General features: G+C 53.7%; 1 protein-coding gene across 1 annotated transcript in view; it reads left to right on the plus strand.

The window, feature by feature from the left end:
• The window catches only part of PKD1L2 (polycystin 1 like 2), a 78,229-nt gene that overhangs the window by 36,474 nt on the left and 20,630 nt on the right, over positions 1–21,125 (plus strand). Inside the window, exons 18-30 of the mRNA XM_045533284.1 lie at positions 1,858–2,040; positions 3,558–3,682; positions 4,681–4,807; positions 5,448–5,579; positions 6,815–7,037; positions 7,579–7,772; positions 11,558–11,788; positions 12,193–12,294; positions 12,635–12,813; positions 14,170–14,316; positions 17,129–17,328; positions 18,000–18,217; positions 18,801–19,017. Of these exons, the coding sequence (XP_045389240.1) occupies positions 1,858–2,040; positions 3,558–3,682; positions 4,681–4,807; positions 5,448–5,579; positions 6,815–7,037; positions 7,579–7,772; positions 11,558–11,788; positions 12,193–12,294; positions 12,635–12,813; positions 14,170–14,316; positions 17,129–17,328; positions 18,000–18,217; positions 18,801–19,017 (2,278 nt within the window). The remainder of the gene's footprint in view (positions 1–1,857; positions 2,041–3,557; positions 3,683–4,680; positions 4,808–5,447; positions 5,580–6,814; positions 7,038–7,578; positions 7,773–11,557; positions 11,789–12,192; positions 12,295–12,634; positions 12,814–14,169; positions 14,317–17,128; positions 17,329–17,999; positions 18,218–18,800; positions 19,018–21,125) is intronic.

Raw genomic sequence — 21,125 nt, forward strand, 5'->3', positions numbered from 1 at the left:
CGCCCAGCCCGCCATGGGACACACTCCTCCATGGCGGCGGGTGACAGCCCAGCTGAGCGTAGGTCGAAGGGGGTCCCTCAGTCATGGGGCTCTCCCGAGGCCACCAAGACCTCTGCCGTCTTCTCTCCAGGGGTCCTGCGTGGGTGGTGCACGGGAGGGTGTCTCACGCTGGGTGCGAGGGCTGTCTGCCCACACCCTCTCGCCCCGCCCGCCGGTGAGCAACTTGAGAGAGAACTGAGTCTAATTAATCTATGGGTGGCCAAGTTCAGGTCCAGACACCGCTGCTGAGAGCCCGTGTCCCCCACCCTGGCACACACCGGCTCCTGCCTTTCCTTGCCTGGGGCCTTCCCCAGCCCCCAGACTCCCTTCTACCTACCCACCAGGCAGGGAATTCATGCAGTGTTGGTGGCTAATGGCGCTGGGGCACCTGTACCCTCTTGATGGGTAATCCCAAGCGGATTGAGCCCCAGGAAACGGGCATGGCCACACCCCCGTAGGGCTTCCACCCTTCCCTGTCTCACCCCCACCCCCTAGCATGTTTCCCCAGATCACCTCTGAATAAACGACTTGCTCTGGGATCCTTGCCTCGGGATCAGCTTCTTGGAGAGCTCGAATTCAAACCCCACGTTCGCAGGGTCATGGCAGCCAAGGGTTAAAAAGGAAGCCATGGAAACAGTTCTAGGGAACCTGCCTGGCTCTGCTCTACCCGCTCTGGCAGGAATCCACCTGAAGCCAGCAAGACTGGTCTCTGCCTCAGGGGCCATGGGTGCCCCGATGTGACACTTTCCATTTACACACCCGCGTGCTCACCCAGCTATTTTATGTGCACACACACTGTATATTCGTGCACCTATTAATACAGACATCCTGTCTCCATCCTTCTATTCATGTGTGCATGCGTTCATGTATTCATTCATCCAACTAGTGCTTCCTGAATGTCTAGTGTGTGCCAGGTGCCGTGCAACTTGGTGAGAATTCAGCAGCAACTTACACAGATGTGACCTCTGCCCTCATGGCACTTTCAGACGACTGGGACAGGCAGACATTAAACAAATAATTTCACAAATATTTATTACAAAATTGGAAAAAGTGCTGTGTCCATCCATCTGCCCACCTATCCATCCATCTACCCACCTATCCGTCCTTCATCCATCCTCATCCATCCACCCACTAACCATCCTTCATCCACCCCCCCACCCACCCATCCATTCATCCACCTGCCCGCCCATCCATCCATTTTCCCACCTATCCATCCTTCATTGATAGTCATTCATCCACTCATCTATCCATCCCTCATCCACCCACCCATCCATCCATTCATCCACCTGCCGCCCATCCATCCATTTTCCCACCTATCTATCCTTCATTGATTGTCATCCATCCACCCATCTAGCCATCCTTTACCCACCCACCCTCCCATCCATCCATCCATCCATCCACCCATCTATCCATCCTTCATCCACCCACCCACCCATCTATTCATCCACCCACCCTCCCATCCATCCATTCGCCCACTTATCCATCCTTCATGCATCCTTCCATTGTCCATCCATGCATCCAGCCACCCCAGTCACTGAGTGTCCCTGAAGGCCTGCTGGGCATTGTGCAGGGTGCTCTGTGAAGGATGCAGAGAAAGACCAGGACACTGTGCTGAAGGAACTCCGAGTGCTGCAAGGAGGGAGGACCTGGCCTCTGGTCAGGGACACAGGCAGCTGCTTGCTGGCTCCAGCCCGGCTCTTCCCTGGCATGTGCCCCTCCAGGCTCCCCTCCATGCAGCCCTTGTCCCTTGGATGGCACAGCAGAGGGTCTATCTCAAGCAGGGGCTCACACTGGTTTTCCTTCTTTGGGTGAGCCCAGCGGGAGGCTAGCTGGGCTCTGCAGCATGTCAGCGAGGCCCTGTTGGCAGCAAGTGCCAAGGCCCATCCTGAGGACCAAAGGCGCCAGGCAGCCACCAGGGACCTGTTTCAGGCTGTGGGCAGCGTGCTGGAAGCTTCCCTTAGCAGCAGACTGGAGGAGCCTGCGGAGGCCAAAGGCAGCCAGGTGGGTTTCCCAGGTCGGATGCAGACCCCACACCCATCACGTGCCCCATTTCCACCAGTGTTTCTGGATGGAGCTTCCTCCCCGTCTTGCAAATGGCGCTACTGAGGCACAGAGGTTAAAGTGTTGCCCATGGAGCTGGAAGAAAAATTCCAGAGGGCAGAGCTTCTGGGAGGCAGCGTGGTGTGGCACAGAACACAGGCTCTGGAACGAGGCAGCCTGAGTTTGAATCCTGCCCCTGTCAGGAGGCTGTGACTTGGGCAAGTTACAGAGCTTTTCTAAGCCTCATTTCCTCATCTGTAAATCGAGGCACTCGGCCTCATCCATGTAAATGAGCAGTTGGAGAGGTCAGATGGACCCCCGTTTGAGTCTGGGTAAAATCCTGGTTCATTTCTCCAAGGACACAGAGGAGAGGCTGCTGCCCAGAGTAGGAGCAGGTGCAGCCCCGTCTCAGGTGGCCCCAGCACCCTGATGGGGACACAGCCTCGCAGATGTCATCATGATGGAGCCGCAGAGCCCACTCTTGCTGCTCCACATTCTTCATTGCGTGGGGCCGTCACTCTAGCCAGGAAGAACTGAAGGACGCTGGACTTGCAAGGATGCTTAGATGCACACGCTCACACGCTCAGACACACTCACTCATGCTCACGCACTCACAACCCCACAAACACACACAGACACACGGTCAGACATACACTCATGCAAACTCACACTAACTCAAACACTCATCCTCACGCAGAGCCTCAGGCACATACTCTTGCAAACATATGGTCGCCACACTCCATGATCACAAAATCACACACACACACACATGCATGCACATGCTCACTTACACACACTCTCAGGCCTACACTCACATGCACTCAGACACACACACATTCACACACACACACACTTCACACTAGCAGTGACATCACCCTCACACGCACACACGTGCACGCACAGTCTGTGCCCTAACAGGAATTCTGTGCAAACATCCAGCCCCTCCTGGGTCCCCACAGCAGCCTTGGTGTCAGCAAGGACACGTCTCATCTGGGGGTTAGGATGGGTGGGGAGCGGAGTCCGAGCCCCGGGGACCTGTGAAACGGCCTTGCTCCCGGCTCTGCGATTCCCCTGGGCTAAGCCCCTGGACTAGGCCTCACGTGGGTGTCGGCAGCACAGAGAGCCGCGTCTCGTGATAGCTCAGTGCAGGGACTCTGGTCCAGCTCTTCCCCTTATCAACGTGTGACCTCCTGAAGTCTCCCATCCTCTCTGTGCCTCTGTTTGCCCAACTGCTGTCTGATCGTGGTTAAGCACCTGCCGAGTACGGTTGTCGTGAGGATGGAAAAGGCTGGCTTAAGTCAGGCATTGGAATCTTCATCAGTGCCTGCTCCTCTCGCCGCCTGCAGGGCTGTCTTTCTCCCTGACTCCTCTGTCCTCTCCTGGTCCCTGCTGAAAGTCCCACTCTAGCCTGGTGACAGTAACCGAGGGTGATATACAGAGATGGGTCCATAGCGGTATTCTCCTGCCTCCTTTCCCAGACCGCCACCGTGCCCCGGCTGCTGGCAGCTGCCGAGCGTGTGCAGACCGCCCTCCTGCTGGGGAAGCTGCCCGGGGGCCTGCCAGCCACACTGGCCACCCCCGCCATCGCTGTGTACACAGACAGGTAAGGGCTGCCCCGTGGGTCCCCAAGAAAGCTCATCCCCTAACCTCGCTCACTCCACACGCACACTCCCGGACCTGTGCTGGGCAGAGCCCGGGAGACCAGCCCTGGGGCTGGAGACTTGGTGGCACCAGGAACTGGGAAGGGGCTTCCCCCTGGAGATGGTCCCTGCTGCCTGCCGTGTGGGGCGTTTGCACAGCACAGGAAGGGAGGTGCTGAATGCTGAGCCCAGGGTTGGAGCTACTTGAAGGAGTCCTGAGAGGCAGGTCGCATCAGAACTGTGCAGGCAAAGGGGCCGAGTGAATGGGACCAGCCCCCGGTTAGCCGTGTCCCGGGCTGTCTGGCAGCCATTGCCCCGCAAGCCTGTGGAGTTTCTCCACAGGGGGCTCGTCTCTCTCTGAGTGCTGCCCTGTACCTGGGATGCCCTGCACCCTCCATTCCTCCATGTGGACAGCAGGGTCTGCATGACGCTGCAGGCACCGCGGGGACGCCCTGCACCAAGCCCCAGGGCCAGGGTGGCCCACTTGGGTCCCAGGGGCAGTTTCCCAAAGCAGCATCCTGATCAGAGGTGGGGTCTGAAACCAGGTCCCCAATCTGACCAGAAAAGATGGCACCCGAAGCCCATGGCATCCGAGGTCGAGGTAGGTTTGGAGATAACCCTGGAGAAACGTCTGCACTGAGCTCATCATTCACTTGATGGGAATATGTGCCCCCGTCACATGCCAGGTGCTATTGGTGCATTGTGGACACAGCAGTAAGCAAAGCTGGCAGAGCCCCGTCCTCCTGGAGCCTCTGCCCTGGCACAGGGCACACGGGCTGCCTTTTATGCCGATTCTGCTGATCCAAACTTGCAGAAACATCGGGGCGGAGGGGGGGGATACAGCCGCCCACTCTGCAGGGAAAGCCGGGCTCCCTGTAGCGCAGGAGGCGAGGTTGGGGGGATCCTCCCCCAACACTGACTCTCTCCCCTCTCCCCCACACCCGTCCTCGCCCGTCGCCAGAATACAGCCGTGGAGCTGGCGAGGCTCCTCTGTGCACGTCGGCGATGCCAACTCTGCGACCTTCACCCTGCCCACCGCCTCCTCCCTGGGCTGTCTGGAGGATGGCCAGGAGCCTGTGGACATAAGGGTAATGCCAGCAATAACTTGGGGACAGCCCTTTACAGTCTGCAAAGTGCTCTGGCTCATATTTGTTCATTTAATAGCCCTGTCGATTACAGAGTATCATTGTGCCCATTTTACAGATGAGGTTCAAGGACTTGCCCAAAGCCACAAGTTAGTGGCCCCTCTGGACTTCCCGGCTCCCAGATGCATCCTCCCTCCACTGTGTTGCAAAATTTCTGCAGCCGCCTTAGTTCATTGGAAATCCGGCTCCTCTGGCTTAGTGCCTAGCTCGGGAATGGCCAACCCAGGGCTCTTTTCTGTCCCCACATTGGCACGTTTGACTGTCTCCTCCTTGAGCCTTAATAAAAGTAGATAAACATCTTTCTCTCGGACACATACTGGCTCTTTGGGAGGAAAGACTGGAACAGTTTACGTTGTGATAACTGCTCAGCCAAAGCAAGTCTGATTGGGGCTCTCCAGGGCCAGCTCTCTGAGGCCACAGCCGTGAGGGACCCCAGCAGGAGCTGAATGCAGGGCCCCTGGTCACCCCACAGGGCAAGGGCTGCTCATCTGCCCAGTCTTAGGACCTGATCATTCATCCAGGGGCCTGTTAGCCTTCCAGCCCCACGGGGGCCTTGGCCGACACTCCTCGTTCTTGGTTTCAGATGGTGAGTTTCCCAAAGAGCCCCTTCCAGGCCCAAAGTCACTTTGACGTCAGTGGAACCGTTGGTGGCCTCCGTCTGACCAGCCCTAGTGGACGGCTCATACCTGTGAAGAATCTGTCGGAGAATATCGAGGTAGAAGTTGGGGGTGTCACCAGAGGTCACGTGGCATTTCTGCCTTTCTTTTCTATTTGGTTGGGACCAAAAGTCGTTTGGTTATAAGAAAAAATGGTTACAGAAGAGAATCATTCAAAATGATCCTTACATTAGCTTCAACATTACATTTATCTTAAAAGTATAAATGTATGTTCATTTGTCAAGCTCTAGGTGTATAACCAAGAAGGTTTCCTGGTTACGTAAATATGTTGATTGAGTTTAATCATCTTCATTGCATAAACCACCTTTGTAACATAGCCTCCAAAATGTCTAGTTAGATTTTCTTTAAAGATGAGCAAAAACGTAAGCACTCCATGGTGCAATGTGAGTTCAGTTTGTTTTAAGATTTTTGGTTCTTTTTTGGTCCCTTCCCTCCCTCCCCTCCCAGCCACCGTGCCCGGCCTAATAACAGTTTTTAGTGATGTCCACGTCCTCATCCCTGGAGCCTGTGACTATGTTACCTTAAATATAGAAGGGACTTTGTAGGTATGCTTGAGTTAAGGCTCTTGCGGCCGGGCGTGGTGGCTCAGGCCTGTAATTCTAGCGCTCTGGGAGGCCAAGGCGGGAGGATCACTCGAGGTCAGGAGTTTGAGACCAGCCTGAGCAAGAGTGAGACCCCATTTCTACTAAAAATAGAAAAATTAGCTGGACGTGGTGGTGCGTGCCTGTAGCCCCAGCTACTCGGGAGGCTGAGGCAGGAGGATCGCTTGAGCCCAGGAGTCTGAGGTTGCAGTGAGCTCACTGCACTCTAGCAAGGGCGACAGAGTGAGACTCTGTCTCAGGAAAAAAAAAAAAAGGAACTTGAGGTGGGAGATTATCCTGGATTATCCAGTGGGCACAAGGGAACCACAGGGTCCTTATATGAGAGAGGTGGCTACAGAAGAGGAAAAGGTGATCTGATGACAGAGCGAGAGGCTGGGGTGGTGTCAGGAAGGGGCCGTGAGCCGAGGGACGCAGAAGGCCAGGAAGCAGGTTCTCCCCAGAGCCCCAGCAGGGGGGCAGCCCTGTGACACTCATCTTGGACTTCCGCCTCCAGCACTGACAGATCCATATTGTTTCAAGCCACATGGCGTGTGGTCGTTTGTGATAGAAGCCACGAGAAGCTAATGCAGTGAGCAAAGCCCAGTGTGGACTCCAAGCTGCACGGCTCTGTATGGCCCCTGGCTGGCATTCTCTTCCCGGCACGCCCTCGACACGATTGTTTCTGGTGGCAGATCCTGCTGCCCCGGCCTTCAGAAGGACACAGCGAGCCGACCGTGTTGGACCTGACCAGGCCTGAAGCTCTGCGGGTGAATGTGACCTCGGGGGAGGCGGCTTTGGGGATCCAGCTGCACCGGGGACCCGGCGTCCCGCTCACACTCAGCCTGGGCTATGGCTACCACCCCAACGTCACCAGCTACGACGCCCAGACCCACCTCCTGCCCACAACGGCTCCGGGTAGGCCTCCCCGGTCGGGTCTTGAGCTGCTTCCTGGGCTGTGACCAGCTTCACGCGAGAATCAGAAGCCATAGGAGAAAAAGAAAACGAAATCCCAAAAAACCCTACCTGGCACATTCAATGGCTTATTTTTATTGGTGTTATTATTATTATTGGCCAATATTAGGTGAGTACTGACTATATGCCCTGAAGAAGCAGCTGTCAAGCACTTACTGAACTGACCTCATTGCAGTCCTCATGACAGCCCTCCACTTTCCAGATAAGAACAGAGAGGTTAAGTAACTGGTCTGAGATCACACAGCCAATGAGGAGCAGAATCAGCACTTGAGCCCTTGTCTGTCTGACTTGGCTCCGCACACTGACCGGGAATGTCCCTTCTTCTGTGCTCCTGGTCTCAGGGGGAGACGGTACTACTAGGACATGGGGCGGGGGGGACCACCAGAGTCTGCTCCCCTACCAAATTGCCTCGGTTCCCCTCCGCCGTGCTGTGAGCCCCCATCTCAATGCGGCTCAGGCTGACCCGGAGCCCCGTGTCCCGCAGATGAGCTGCCCACCTGGATCCTGGGCCCACAGGACCTGCACTTTGGAGAAGGCATCTACTACTTGACTGTGGTCCCCAAGTCTGGCCTGGAGCCAGCCCCTGGCAAGGACGTCACAGTTGGCATCACCACCTTCCTGTCCCATTGTGTGTTCTGGGATGAGGTCCAGGAGACCTGGGACAACGCGGGCTGCCAGGTGAGGAGAGAGAAGTGAAGAAGGTGGCAAGGTGGCTTGGTAGGCCACGTCCAGCTTGTGTGGGTGTCCTTTTAGTGCCTCCGCGGGGCCTTTGCATATACTGTTCCCTGTGCCTGGAACACCTGCCCCCCACTCACTCCCGCCCCAGCCTAAGCTTTGCTTCCTCAGGAAAACGGTGCTTCAGTCCCTGCCTCGGTCACACTTCCCGTCGTAAGCTCCAGAGCACGTACAGCCCTCACCCCCAGCCCTACCCAGAGCAGTCGTTTTACACCCACGCACGAGATCATTCAGATGCTGTCTGTCTCCCTCGGTGCACTGGGAGTCCCGGGAGACAGGAACAATGTGCTTTGTTCACCCCTGGGAACAAATGATCATTGAACCAGTGGACGAATGACTCAGGAAGCCCTGCTGACTCTGGGTCACTGTGGGAGGCCAGGGTGTCATTTCCAAGGAAATGCGCTCAGAGGTGCATCCTTGATTCCACGCCAGGTGCCATGTTCCACGCTCTGCCTGCGTTAGCTCATCAGTCTCCACAGTGATCTCCAAGGTAGTTGTTATTCCCATCTTACAGGTGGTAAAACAAAGGCTCAGGAAACTCACCTAACTGGCCCCAAATCCCACACCTCATAAATGGAGGAGCTGGGACATGAAGCCAGGTCTGTCTCCAGAGCACGACCTTCGCCATAGGTGGCTCTGCCTCTCCAGGGCCTGGCCAGGACTGCTGGGGACACTTGGCTTTGTTAATTTAAATAAAATCCCTATCTCAGCTCAGCCCTGTGCCCCCGGAGCCCAGGCCTGTGACAGCGTCCTGTGGGCAGATGGTGACTTTGGGGCCATCAGAGCCGTGTCTGGGGTACAACTCTTCCCCGTCCCCTCTCATGCCTTGGCTCGCAAGCCCCAGGTGTGACGTACTCTAGAGTTCCCAGGCGGCACCGGCCATGCCACCAGACAGACTTAGGGTCAGTCCCACTGCATCGATACTAGCTGGGTGGCCTTGGACTAGTCACCCCACCTCTCTGAGCCTTCCCATCCCAAATCACTGCTAAAGGATGGCTACCACGTACAGCAGGGGTGGGGCTTGGATGAGATTAGGGTTAGGAAGTACTTAGCGTGGCGCCTGGCACATAGTGAGCGCTCTATAGATTAGAGCGACTGCGTGTCGAACCCTCTGAGTACGGGGAAGACAACACCGCGTGTGAAATGGAAATCCCAGCAACAGTGCACGTGGGCTCAGGGTGGTGCTGGGTCGGGGCAGCATGGGGACAGGTTGGAGGAGGACCACCGTAGCTGCACCTAAGTTGTTGGGAAGTTTCTAGCTTTTGAGTACAGTGGTGGGTTTTCAGGTGCTTGTTATAATATATTATTAAAAATATGCACCTCCTGGCCAGGCGAGGTGGCTCACGCCTGTAATCCTAGCACTCTGGGAGGCCGAGACAAGAGGATCGCTTGAGCTCAGGAGTTCGAGACCAGCCTGAGTAAGAGCGAGACCCCGTCTCTACTAAAAATAGAAAGAAATTATCTGGACAACTAAAAATATATATAGAAAAAAAAAATCAGCCGGGCATGGTGGCCCATGCCTGTAGTCCCAGCTACTCGGGAGGCTGAGGCAGGAGGATCACTTGAGCCCAGGAGTTTGAGGTTGCTGTGAGCTAGGCTGACGCCACGGCACTCTAGCCTGGGCAACAGAGCAAGATTCTGTCTCAAAAAAAAAAAAAATATGCACCTCCTAATGCACCCATATATAAATAAGGGACGTGCAGAGGTCATGTGTACAACTGTGTCATGGAACAGAAATTATGACTAATCCACTCCGGTATACTTGAGGCTCATAATGGATGCAGACACACATGTATAGATTTAGACGCAGGTTAAGACTGAGATATAGAAATGTAGCGATCACCATACAGAGTTCGTTGAGAAGCCATAAATAAGTAAATGGTTCATCAAGTTGGGGTGGAAAACCACGACAGAAAAGAAAGCTCCAACTCTCTGGACAGAGACCCTTATCGGGGGCACAGGCAAAATTTTTGCAAGGGGTCTGAGAACCTGTCTCGTTGCATAGGTATTTTCTCAAAGGTACTAAAAGTGCAGCTGCTGCCACAGGGGGGTCCACAGGTTCATCTCGGCTGTTCAAAGGGCCCCTCATGCCAGCAAAGGTGAGGGAGGCCGCTGGCCTCAGGGTCTTTGTTTTTCACAAAGAGGCTGCTGGCTCCCAGCCCTGAGGTCCCCTGCTGGGGCGACTTCTCTGAACCAGCCCTGCTCCCCCTCCGGGCGGGCCAGGTGTTCCCATAAGCTCTGCAGCTGCGTGCCAAATGCCGACCGGGGATTGGGAAACGGTGACAAAAACAAGGGAGCAAACAAGGAACTAAGACCCACCTGGAATTCCTAAGAAGCGCTGGCACCAGGCCCGTGGAGGTGGTGGTGAGCCTCTGCCGGGCGGCTCAGTAAGGGAAAGGGACAAAGCTGCCTGTTGGGGCACGACTGGGCTGCAGGAGGCTCCTCCTCCCCAGGTGCTCGAGCGGAGAAGAATGTTCTGGATGCCAGTTCTGTGCCCTCCCTCACTGCCTCCTGGTGGAGCGGGGGAGGCAGAGGCAGGGCTGCGTTGTGGGGTTGAGTTAAATCCTCTTTATCCACCAGAGGGCCCTGGAGGGTAATTGAGAGGTGGCCAAGGGGTCTGGGGGCGGCAGCAGGGTGTGAAGCAAGAGCACAGGTGGCAGTCCCTGCCCTGGTCCCTCCTGTGTCCTCCCTGCCCGGCTGCACCCCACACCTCCAGGGACCACACGCCCAAGCTCCACCCGCACCTTCCCGGTGCTGAGACGTCAGCTTAGGATCAAACACTTGTCCTTCCATTTTCTTCCCTTTTCTTCCCGTGGTTCCCCCAGTCATTTCACTCTCCAGCGTAGGCTGACCAACCATCCCAACCTGCCCGGGACGGAGAGAATTCCCAGGACTCGGGACTTCCCATTTGAAAAGCAGGAAAGTCCTAGAAAAACTGAGATGAGTTGGTCACTGTGACGTCCTCTCAGCGCCCAGCCCATCATGGGGCTCCAGGGGGCGCAGGGGACTGGAGGGGAACATACCACATTTGTGATAATGGTTGCTTAAGGGGGGTGAGGGACAAAGGGGACCCCAACTTGACCTGCAATTCTTCTTACCTGAAAAAAGCAAAGCAGATTGGTAAAATGCACACCGCTGCCCTTTGAGAATGACGGATACAAAGTTATTTATTATAAATTATATTCTCTGTGTTTGAAAATGAATTTTTTTTTTTTTTTTTTGAGACAGAGTCTCACTCTGTTGCCCAGGCTAGAGTGAGTGCCGTGGCGTCAGCCTAGCTCACAGCAACCTCAAACTCCGGGGCTTAAGCAATCCTACTGCCTCAGCCTCCCGAGTAGCTGGGACTACAGGCATGCGCCACCACACCTGGCTAATGTTTTCTATATATATTTTTAGCTGTCCAAATCATTTCTTTCTATTTTTTAGTAGAGACAGGGTCTCGCTCTTGCTCAGGCTGGTCTCGAACTCCTGACCTCGAGCGATCCTCCCACCTCAGCGTCCCAGAGTGCTAGGATTACAGCTGTGAGCCACCACGCCCGGCCTGAAAATGAATTTTTAATTTAAAAAGCCCAAAAGGCCATCCTGAAGCTGGTGTCCCCGCAGTGCCCCCCACCACGCCCCATTCTAGTGTCCTTCCCTCAAGGAGAACTTCATTCCCCTCCCCGGGGCTGGAGGGAGCCGGGGATGAGCCCCCAGCGCCCCAGCCACAGCCTCTGCGGGGCTTGCAGGTGGGGCCGAGGACCAGCCCCTCCCAGGTGCACTGCCTCTGCGACCACCTCACCTTCTTCGGAAGCACCTTCCTGGTGATGCCCAATGCCGTCGACGTCCGCCAGACAGCTGAGCTCTTTGCCACCTTCGAGGACAACCCTGTGGTGGTGACCACCGTGGGCTGCCTCTGCGTGGTCTACGTGCTGGTGGTGATCTGGGCGCGGCGGAAGGACGCGCAGGATCAGGCCAAGGTGAGGTTGTGCGGTCCCTGGGAAGGGGAGTGAGGAGCGGGGGGTGTCCCCTTGCAGGGGCTCCAGGTGGTGAGCTGAGAGGCCTGGACCCCTGGGACTGTCTCAGGCAAACTGGCCCCTCAGCCTCTTTCTCATCAAATTAAACAGAGCAAGACTCTGTCTCAAAAAAAAAAAAAAGAAAGAAAGAAAGAAAAAAGAAGAATGCACTTGTGCTTTTTTATCTTGCCAATATTTTTTACTTGAAATCCTGCTTTTGTAAAGAGCAGCTCTCACCTGACGAATAAGTAGCACTCATAATTAAAGGGTCTGGCCCTTTAATTGTCACAAATGCCCAGCTCACTCCCATCTGGGGTGCAATGGACAAGTACCTGAGCAGGGCTGTTCTAATGCTGTGCTCTGTCCAGGTGAAGGTCACAGTGCTGGAGGACAACGATCCCTTTGCCCAGTACCACTACCTGGTGACGGTCTACACGGGACACCGGCGAGGGGCAGCCACATCCTCGAAGGTGCCTGACTGTACAATTCGCAGTGCCGGGCACCCTGAGGGCCACTGGGAATATAATTATTGGGGAAGGGGAACCAGTGCCTGCCCTGTAGCCCTTGCAAATAAATATGCGGGGAGTTTGGAGAGGTCTCCAGGAAGCATTTTATGAGTTAAGGTGATTTTGAAGGTGTGAATGCAGATAGTGTCATCCCAAATCTGCAGACAACTGAAAAAATAACCTGAGCAGGTCCATCGTGGGAGGAGAGGGTAAAGGGGCCGTGCTTCATAGCTTTTTGGCCACTTCCAATGCAGCAAGGGCCAGTGAGGCTCGATTACCAAGTGGAGTCGACTCTGGATTTCAGGTGACTGTCACTCTGTATGGCCTCGATGGAGAGAGTGAGCCCCACCACTTGTCTGACCCTGACACCCCGGTTTTTGAGCGAGGAGGAGTGGATGCCTTCCTACTCTCCACCCTGTTCCCCCTGGGGGAACTGCAGAGCCTCAGGCTATGGCATGACAACTCAGGGGATCAGCCATCCTGGTGAGTCTGGGGCAGGCGAACCATGACGACCTACAAAGCACTAGACCCAGGGCTGGGCGCTCTGCATTTGCTGCCTTCCTGATCTTCACAAGCCTCTGTAAGACACATAGAATGGATCTCCATTTCACAGATGAGGAAACCGAGGGTCAGAGAGGCCCGCTGTATTTCATAGTCCACACAAACTGGGTCAGTACCTAGGAGAAAGACTGGAAGTTGCAGCCCTGCGGTCTGGTGCCAGCCTCACTCTTGGTGCTTCTGTGCATCAATCTGTGACCTGCCTAAGGTCACACAGCTGGCAAGTTCAGAGCAAGGTCTTCCCTATTCTGTCTGAGGCCAAAACTAGTGACCCAGATGAATGGTGTCCAGTCTGACCACCCATCAGCAGCTGGCAGCTTTAGAAAGACACAGCATTTATACTGCTGTCTTTAGTTCACCCAAGGGATTAAAGTTAACACATTAAGTGCCTCAGCCATAGGTCAGTTCCCAGGAAGTGGACTCCAAGATGGAGTTGAGCAAGCAGGGCATTTATTAAGAGGCACCTGGGACCAGCACCTGGGAAGGGCGGGAGGGAGGCAGGATGGGCAGAGGGAGAGATTGGGCTGTGATGCAGCCCAAGGACAGTCCGTCTGACCCCTGGGGGAGCTCTGGAACTGTCCCTAGCTGGACATACATGCCCAGGTCCTGATAACAGCAAGCACCTCATCACTGGATGTTGGCCACCTCAGGATAACACGTGACCTTGACAGAGGTGGCTTTTGCATCCTTCATGGGGCTGTGATCCCTGAGATGAGAAAATGCATGGCAAGGGCATCTTAGCCTAGTCCCCAACATGTAGCAAACACTTAATAAAGAGTGGCTATTGCAGCATCCCAGGACAGGCAAGATGATTTCAATTCTTCCCCATGCCTCAAAGATCCAAATCAGGTCAGATGATGCCCTTGAAGTCCTGAGCCCCAGGTAGATGGTGGGCTCACTCTCTGGTTAGAAACTCAAGCGAGGACCATGTTTTGTGCACTCCAGTATCCAACTTGGCTTTGCTTGATCGTGCCTGGACACTGGCCCTGGGCTTGGTGCCATGTAGAGGGGTTAATAGTTTCAAAGGCTCCCACTTGCAGTGTATTTGTGACAATGTGCCAGCTTCCCAGAGATAGCTCTCTGTACTAGCTGCACTTCCTGCCTGAAGCCAATTTTGATCCAGGCACCAAGAACAATGAAGAAAAAATACAGTCTTTTTCCAGGAGCTCTTGTTGTTGGGTTTTGCAAAGGTGTTGCCTTCATGGGGTCCAAGGAAGTCTCGTCCCCAATACACCCCCTCCACACGCACCTTGTCCTCAGATCTGTGGGTCCCTCCTCCAGGTACGTGAGCCGGGTACTGGTCTATGACCTGGCAATGGACCAGAAGTGGTATTTCCTCTGCAATTCGTGGCTGTCCGTCGATGTTGGAGACTGTGTCCTCAACAAGGTATTTCCAGTGGCCACGGAGCAGGACAGGAAACAATTCAGGTACTTTTAAAAAAAAAAAAAAAAAAGCAAATTCTCATTACTTTGTTCTTTCATCTCAAGGGAAGTTGCATCGCAATTCAGTTGCAGCCAAATAAAAGTACGTTCAGCTAGCAGGCCTGGGTGGGTTTCAGTTTGTGACAGTAATGACCAATCAGTTTCTCCTGTTAAGAATGAGGGCCTGGAGGGGTGTGGGTCCCCCAAAACAAAACTGTCCAGGTGGTGAGAATGGTAGGCACAGTTATCCTTCCTTCCTTATGAATGTCGCTGAATAAAGTTTTTTATATTAGTGAACAGACTGATTTGCATGGTGGTTCAATACCTGGCCATTTGGGGCTCATTTTTGGTGATGTTTTACCCTAGATGGACCTTTCAGCAAATGCTTCCCTTGGTTAGTCACTTCCCCATCCATACTCTCTGCTGCCATGTTCCTGCTTTCCACATTGGTCTCCAAACTCCCATTAGCAGGTACAAATGTGCACACACACTCAGCACCGTGGACGGTTGTTCATTTTATATCATTTTAAGTGCACATTACACATTACATGTGTCGCCTTTTCCTTTAGTAATATATCATGAGCATCCTTTTGGGAGTATATGGGTCAAACTGTTACTGAGAAGCAAAGGCTTGCTTCCCGATGCACATAGAAGTCAACACCATGGCACTGGCTTTTGAGAAAAGAAAAGCTTTGCTGTGAGTTGACCAGTGAGGAGACAGGAGGCAATGCCCAGATATGTCTCCCTGAGCTGGGGGCTGGGGCGCGTTTTATAGGGAGAGGGTAATGGGGAGTAATCTGATTGGATCTTATAATAAGGTGATGCAGGAGGTGTGATCTGATTGGCTCATGCCATGAGGTGATGCAGGAAGGTGTGATCTGATTGGCTCATGCCATGAGCTGATGCCAATGCTTATGTCTTAATTTGGTCCTCGTTCCCTGATCCAACTACTTTGGTTCTGCTTGTAGCTGACTCTCTAGTTCCCGCTGGCTCTGGGGTCACAAATTGGGCACACTTGGTTCATCTGGGCATGCTCAGGTTACCTGACCTGCAACCTGAGCATTCGTGGCAACTGAAAAACAACTCACCATTTTATTACGCCAGAGTTGAAATAGATTGGACTGGTTCTGTGGTTATAAAATGGTTTTCTTATTGGCTTCCATAGTATGGATGTCCCACAACTAATTCACCCATTCTCATATCGCTGGGCATTTTGAGAGAGGGTCTTGCTCTGTCACCTGGGCTAGAGTGCCGAGGCGTCAGCCTAGCTCACAGCAACCTCAAACTCCTGGGCTCAAGCAATCCTCCTGCCTCAGCCTCCCAAGTAGCTGGGACTACAGGGGTGCACCACCACGCCCAGCTAATTTTTTCTATTTTTAGTAGAGACAGGGTCTCACTCTTGCTCAGGCTGGTCTCAAACTCCTGAGCTCAAGCAATCCTCCCGCCTTGGCCTCCCAGAGTGCTAGGATTACAGGCGTGATCCACTGTGCCCGGCCCATTAAGTCTGTTTGGATGCATTTATTCAGGTGACTTCTCCTCCCAGCTGCCCACTTCAGCCTCCAAGTGGGAAAAAGTCTGAATGAAAGAGACTTAGGCCCCAAAAAGGTATAATACCAATATGGGCGTGGCCTGTGGATCCAACACGCCTGCCACTGCCTTGCTGCATGGCCCTTGAATGAAGAACCTCTGCAGGGCTCAGCCTCTGCCTCTGACAAATAACTTTTTCCATGTCCCGACCACAAAGGGCTCTTGTGCAGATTCCATGAAACAATGGGTGTAACATGCTTAGTGTAGTGCGTGGTTCAGCGGAAGTGTTCAATTACAGCAGCAAATAGTATCACCTTGTTGCATCAAAACGTGTGATGCCTGGAAACTGGCCCGGGAGCTCTCTCGAGGCAGGACCACGGCAACCCCTCCAGGAATCTCGGGTGCCCGCAGACTGCCTGGCACAGAGCACCAGGCTCAGCAAGGATTTGCTGAATGTCTAGAATGATAACATGAAAAGTCACTGATGTTGGAAACTGGCCTCCTCCATCTTTGTGTACCTCTACTCCAAGTCCAGCTTATCGACGCACCCCACAGTGGTGGCCAAAATATTGGGCAGCCTTGAGGGGTGCTGGCCGTGACGAATCAGGGCAGGTGCTAGCCGGGAATGTCAGCCCTGCACACTGTCTGCACTGTCTGGGCCCTTGAGTGTCTCCTAGGGTTAAACAACATTCTGCTCTTAGGGAAATAATTCTTACAGAGAACGTGGCGTCATGTTCAGAGATCCTGCCCTGTGATTTTTATTCTCTCAAATTGAACCGGGTTTGAACCTGAGTCTGAACCCAGAGCCTGGGATTTTTAATGACTGTACTCTAATGGTCTAATTATAACAAAAGCAATTACATTATATTAATAATTATTCTATTAAAATTATAGCAACAATAATAATGCTAACATTGATTGAACGATCACTGATATGCCAGCCACTGTCGCAAATGCTTTACAAAAGTTATCTGTTTGATCCTTGTAACCATCCAGTGAGATGGGCTCTGTTATTATCCCCATTTTACAGGCAAGTAATCTGAGGTACAAAGAGGAAAGTAACTTGCCCGAGGCCGCGCAGCCGGTAAAAGGGGCGTCTAGGGTTCCAATCCGGCTCTTTCCAGAGTCTCCATCCTCAACTCTAAGTGATGCTGCTGTCACGTGTATTTCTTCTACGATAAATCTTAGAAGCAAATCCCTCCTTTTCATCCCAGGATTGCTCCAAAGAGACCAACCTCTCCCCATTCCTGTCTCCCTAAATGCCTGTCCCTCTCTCTCTGCCTGCCCGAAGCCACCTGTTTTTCACGAAGACGTCTGCGGGCTTCCGGGACGGACACATCTGGTACTCGGTCTTCAGCAGCTCGGCCCGGAGCAACTTCACCCGCGTGCAGAGGGCGTCCTGCTGCCTGTCCCTGCTGCTCTGCACCATGCTCACCAGCATCATGTTCTGGGGCGTCCCCCAGGACCCGGCTGAGCAAAAGATGGACTTGGGTAACACCCGGTGCTGTGGTGGGCAGGGCCAGTGGCTGGTGGACATGAGCCTTTGCCTCGCCAGCAATGCCAGGGCTACTCCAGGGTCCCCAAACCACCCTCAGGTTCCATGATTCAGTGCAGGACTCACAGAACTCAGAAAAGCCAGTGCGCTCATAGTTAGGGTTTATGGCAGCAGAAGGATACAGGTTAAAATCAGCAAAGGGAAGAGGTCCAGGAGAGACCAGGCGTGAGCTTCCAGCTGTCCTTCCCAGTGGAGCCATGGGTAGCACTAACTTCTCCCAACATTGATGTGTGACATTAATTGTTGCCAGCCAGGGAAGCTCCCCCAGTCTTGGTGTCCACAGTCGTCACTGGGGCTCCGTCATGTAGACGTGGTTGACCACCCACAGGGCTGACCTTAGCCCCCAGCCCTCTAGGGGTTGAGCTGACACCAGGTGGCCCAGGCCCTACCATAAATCACACCCTTAGCACAGACTGTCTGGCCTGGCCCAAGGCCCCAGGCAAACAGAGACACCCTTACCAGGCAGGACACCTGAGGGCTTAGAGGTGACCTCCCAGGCACTAGGCAGGGTGAACCCTTCACTGCACAGCCACCTCTAGGAGGGGCAGAGGGGACTGGGCCTGGGGGGTGGCCCCTCCCCTTTGACCCCTTCCCTCCCTGTCCCCAGGTGAAATTGAATTCACGTGGCAGGAGGTGATGATTGGTCTGGAGAGCTCCATCCTCATGTTCCCCATCAACCTCCTCATCGTTCAGATCTTCCGAAATGCCCGTCCTCGGGCCGCAAAGGAGCAGAACACTGGGAAAGGGGACAGGGGGGCCCCCAGCCTGACCCCCTCACCACAGCCCATGGAGGATGGTCTCCTGACGCCTGAAGCGGTGACCAAGGCATGTCTGCAAGCACAGCTAGCGCTGGGAGTGTGCTGTAGCCTCGGCAGAAGTGGGGTGTGGGTGGGGCGTGGGGGCTGGCAGCCCCGCGTGGTCTGACAGCATCAGCTGTCAGGATGTATCAAGTGGATACACACATACAAATGCATGCACACGCACACGTGCACACGTACACATACACACGTGCACACTCACATGCAAACATACACACACAGACCCAGACATACACATGCAAGAACACACACATATATGCATGTGCACGCATATGCACACACACGTACACACACACTTTCTGAGTACCTACTATGCGAAATATTCCAGCCCACAGAAGAGACTGCTTACACTTGATGAGCTCTTATTAAGCACCTACTATGTGCCACAGGAATACAGCCTGGAATGAGTTCAGACCCCAGAAGAGGGATGTTGGAGGTGACAGAGGGAAGCTCGGGGAGGCCGATCTCGGGGCTCAGGGGGAGGGCAGTGCGGGCTCCCGTGCAGACTGCTGGCCGGGGCATGCCCGTGGCCCCTGCGCTGCACCCCTGACCTTCGGCTCACATCCACTCAACCCCGGGCTGCCTCGCAGGATGTACGGAGACTTGTCAGCTCCCTGTTCAAAGCCCTGAAGGTGCCACCCCCTGCCTCGGGCTGGGACCCGGTGAACTTGATGGACATCAACTACCTCCTGGCCTTGGTGGAAGACGTCATTTGTCCACAGAGCACAGCAGGGCAGGTGTTCTGGAAGGAGCCCACAGAGAGAGAGGACCCTGTAACACCCACTGTTGGGGTCTTCCGAGTGAAAGGTGAGTCCCGGACATTTCTGTGCCGAGAGAAGTGGCACTTTGGGGCCAGGTGGAGACAGGGCGAGGGGCCGTGTCTGCATCACTAGGGGGCCAAGAAGCCAGACCCGAGTGTCCCTCACCAGCCCCTGCTTGGGCCACAGCTGCCTTCCCACTAACAGCCTTCACACATGCTGGTCCTGTAGTCTAGAATGTTCTTTCTCCTCGCTTCGCCTGGCCAGTTCCTGCTCAATCTTTAGTCTTGGCTTAAGCGTCCCTTCCTCAGGGGAGCAGCCCAAACCTCCCAGCCTACAGCATGGGCTGCCCGTGAAGGTGGTCCCTGCAGGACTCTGCTTGCACTTGGCCTGAGTCTGGGGGCCTTGGCAGTCACAGCTGCACACAGTGGCCCGGGCTGCAGACCTTCAGTACGAGAGCTCTGGAGTTGGCCAGATCCTTGGGATCTCCCAGCTGCAACAGCAACTGTGCAACTTCAGACAAGTTGCTCAACCTCTCTGAGACTTCGTTTCCTCCCCTATAAAATAGGGCTATCGATCTGCCTAGCTCCTTGGCTTGTTGGGAGGACTGAATCAGATCATGAGATATGTAAAATGCTTAGACCCCAGCCTGACACAAGGCAGGTGTTCAGGAAGTGTGTTACGATTGGCAGTGACGGTATCTTCTGGAAACGTGAGCAGAAACCTTGCAAAACAAAGGGTGTTGATGCTGGAATCTGCAGCCGGAGCTTCCGTAAGGGAGGCCCAGGTCGGGAGGGTGCAGGACGAGGCTTCCAGTCAGAGAGGGGTGGGGTTGACCTTGCTGTGGGCATTTAACCAGCATGTGACCCGGTCAGAGTCAGGGTCAGAGATGCAAACATGCGGCCACAGCCCTCCTTACACGCACATATTTCCTTATTCGCCCCGCACTGGTGACTAGGCGAAGGGGGCTCCATCGTGCCATGTTTTACATACAGTTTCACACACGTCTCGGGAAGATAAATGCTGGTCGAGTGCCAGGCCCTGCTGCCACAGGGGAACATGTCCCTGGACGCCACCCTCCCAGCTCAGGGCCCCCGGACCCAGGCCTGGTTCCACTTACGGAGGCCGAGTTTCTTTTAAAAGGCACAGGGCCTGTTCTAATGTGTTTTGGGTTTTTTTTCTTACAATGAATATGTGTTACCTCTGTAATTTAAAACAAAAAAAGATGAGTTTTTGTTTGTTTTTTTATTTTTATTTTGTCTTTCATCCTGACCACCAGCTGAACAAGAAAGATGTTTTAAAAAATTTTTTTTAGGCTGGGCATGGTGACTCATGTCTATATCTCTAGCATTTGGGAGGCTGAGGTGGGAGGATTGCTTGAGCTCAGGAGTTTGAGACCAGCCTGAGCAAGAGTGAGACCCCGTCTCTACTAAAAATAGAAAAATTAGCCGGATGTGGTGGTGAGAACCTGTAGTCCCAGCTACTCGGGAGGCTGAGGAGCCCAGGAATTTGCTTGAGCCCAGGAGTTTGAGGCTGCAGTGAGCTATGATGATACCACTGCACTCCAGCCTGGGTGACAAAGCAAGACTCTGTTTCAAAAAAAAAAAGAAAAAAAATGATAATGCCATCATGGTTAACTTAGTGAAATGATATGAGCTGTGGAATTCGCTTCAAAATGATCCACATGGAGAGGGTACGTGAGAGGTGGGTGAGGCAGTTGGCCACAAGTTGATCATTTAAGGCTGTGAGGCTTCATCTCATCATTTTCTGCACTTTTGTATGTTTGAAATCTTCAATAGTTTAAGAAAAAGTTAAACACCCAAGATTAAGGCTTACGTTATCTTTGGCACTAGGCAAAACAGGGTTTCAATTCAAATCTTACCATATTAAAGTATTTGCAGATGAGATAATAGTATGTCTAAGATTTGCTTTAAAATATTCCAGGGGGAAAAAAAAGAGATGAGACAAGATTGGCCAAATGTCGGTAACTGTTGCAGCAGGACACGGGTGTGCCATTCTCCTCTCCACTCTCGATGTGGGAGGAAATTTCGAGCATGTCCCTGATAAAAGTCTACAAGAGAAACATTCATCTCCTAACTGGCCTTGTGACCCTTGCCATGTAGCTAGTGTTGGATACCTGAAAGCTGCTACTATTAC

Source organism: Lemur catta, chromosome 20, assembly GCF_020740605.2.
Source record: "Lemur catta isolate mLemCat1 chromosome 20, mLemCat1.pri, whole genome shotgun sequence".
NCBI classification, from domain to species: Eukaryota; Metazoa; Chordata; class Mammalia; order Primates; family Lemuridae; genus Lemur; species Lemur catta.